The sequence below is a fragment of the Gymnoscopelus microlampas genome (assembly GCF_963454915.1).
Source record: "Gymnoscopelus microlampas genome assembly, chromosome: 22".
Lineage (NCBI taxonomy): Eukaryota > Metazoa > Chordata > Actinopteri > Myctophiformes > Myctophidae > Gymnoscopelus > Gymnoscopelus microlampas.
In genome coordinates this window covers 3391991-3392900 of record NC_139959.1, presented here as the reverse complement: position 1 = coordinate 3392900, position 910 = coordinate 3391991, and the positions used below count along the sequence as shown (strand labels likewise).

The 910-nt window shown below is 51.5% G+C and overlaps 1 protein-coding gene across 1 annotated transcript; it reads right to left on the bottom strand.

The window, feature by feature from the left end:
- Positions 1-359: 359 nt before the first annotated feature.
- LOC311039363 (NADH dehydrogenase [ubiquinone] iron-sulfur protein 5-like) lies at positions 360-680 on the bottom strand (the record flags this gene model as incomplete). The annotated part of the gene is made up of 1 exon (XM_084049190.1): positions 360-680. The coding sequence occupies one exon, from the start codon at positions 678-680 to the stop codon at positions 360-362; it is 321 nt and encodes a 106-aa protein (XP_083905316.1).
- Positions 681-910: the final 230 nt, after the last annotated feature.

The window sequence follows — 910 nt, the reverse complement described above, 5'->3', positions numbered from 1 at the left end:
AGCACAGGATCACTCGATTTTCCTCCAAACTTGCCACAGACTGTTGATCAGTGCTCTGGCTAATACTTAGGCTTCTTTCCCCCCCTTCAATGTACTTACATATTGTACAATTAATATAAAACTACATTTTAACATTTTAGCCACATCAGCTTTCCTTCTTTTTGGGCGCAGCACCTTTATTTTGACCCCAGCCTACTGCGCATCTCCATATATGCCCAGTTGGATAACTGGTGCAACGTAGCTGTGATGTAGCTGATCGGGCCTAGATGTGAGGGCCGCAAGGCGGCCCAAACCTCTAGTCATATGAATTATTATACACAAGGTTGGGGGGAACACAGGCAGTATGTGTGCTTCCTCACTCAGGGTGTCTGCTCTCCCTTGCCTGAGTGCTGTGCTGGGATGGTGTATTTCCCCTCCTTCACCAGCTTGTCTCTCTGCTTCCGGATCTCGTACAGCCGCTGGTTGGTCTTCTGCCTGTGCATGCACTCGTAGAAGTCGTCAAACTCCAGCTTGCACTCCTTCTTGGCGCGGGTCTGCCCGATGCCGTGGCCGCACTCGATCCACTCCTTCTCGAAGGCGTGGCACCGCGCGGCTCGCCTGTAGGGCTGCTCACCGCTCTGCAGCAGGATCCAGCGGTCCATGTCGACGCCCAAGCGGGACTGGAGGTCAACAAATGGCATGATGCGTTTAGTACTCAAAGAAAAGGAGGACTCAGTTGGTCGTCTAAGGGACCTGTCGCAGGGTGGTACGATTAGAACTTAACCAGTGATTGTCTGCCAGCGATGTGATCCGAAGGATGGCTTCGAGTACCAAGCAAGAAGAGGGATACAGGGAACGCAATGACTGGGATACACAGTTGGAGGTTCTAGATAGCAGTTAGTTAGTTAGGATAGTTCCACAGACAGCAGAG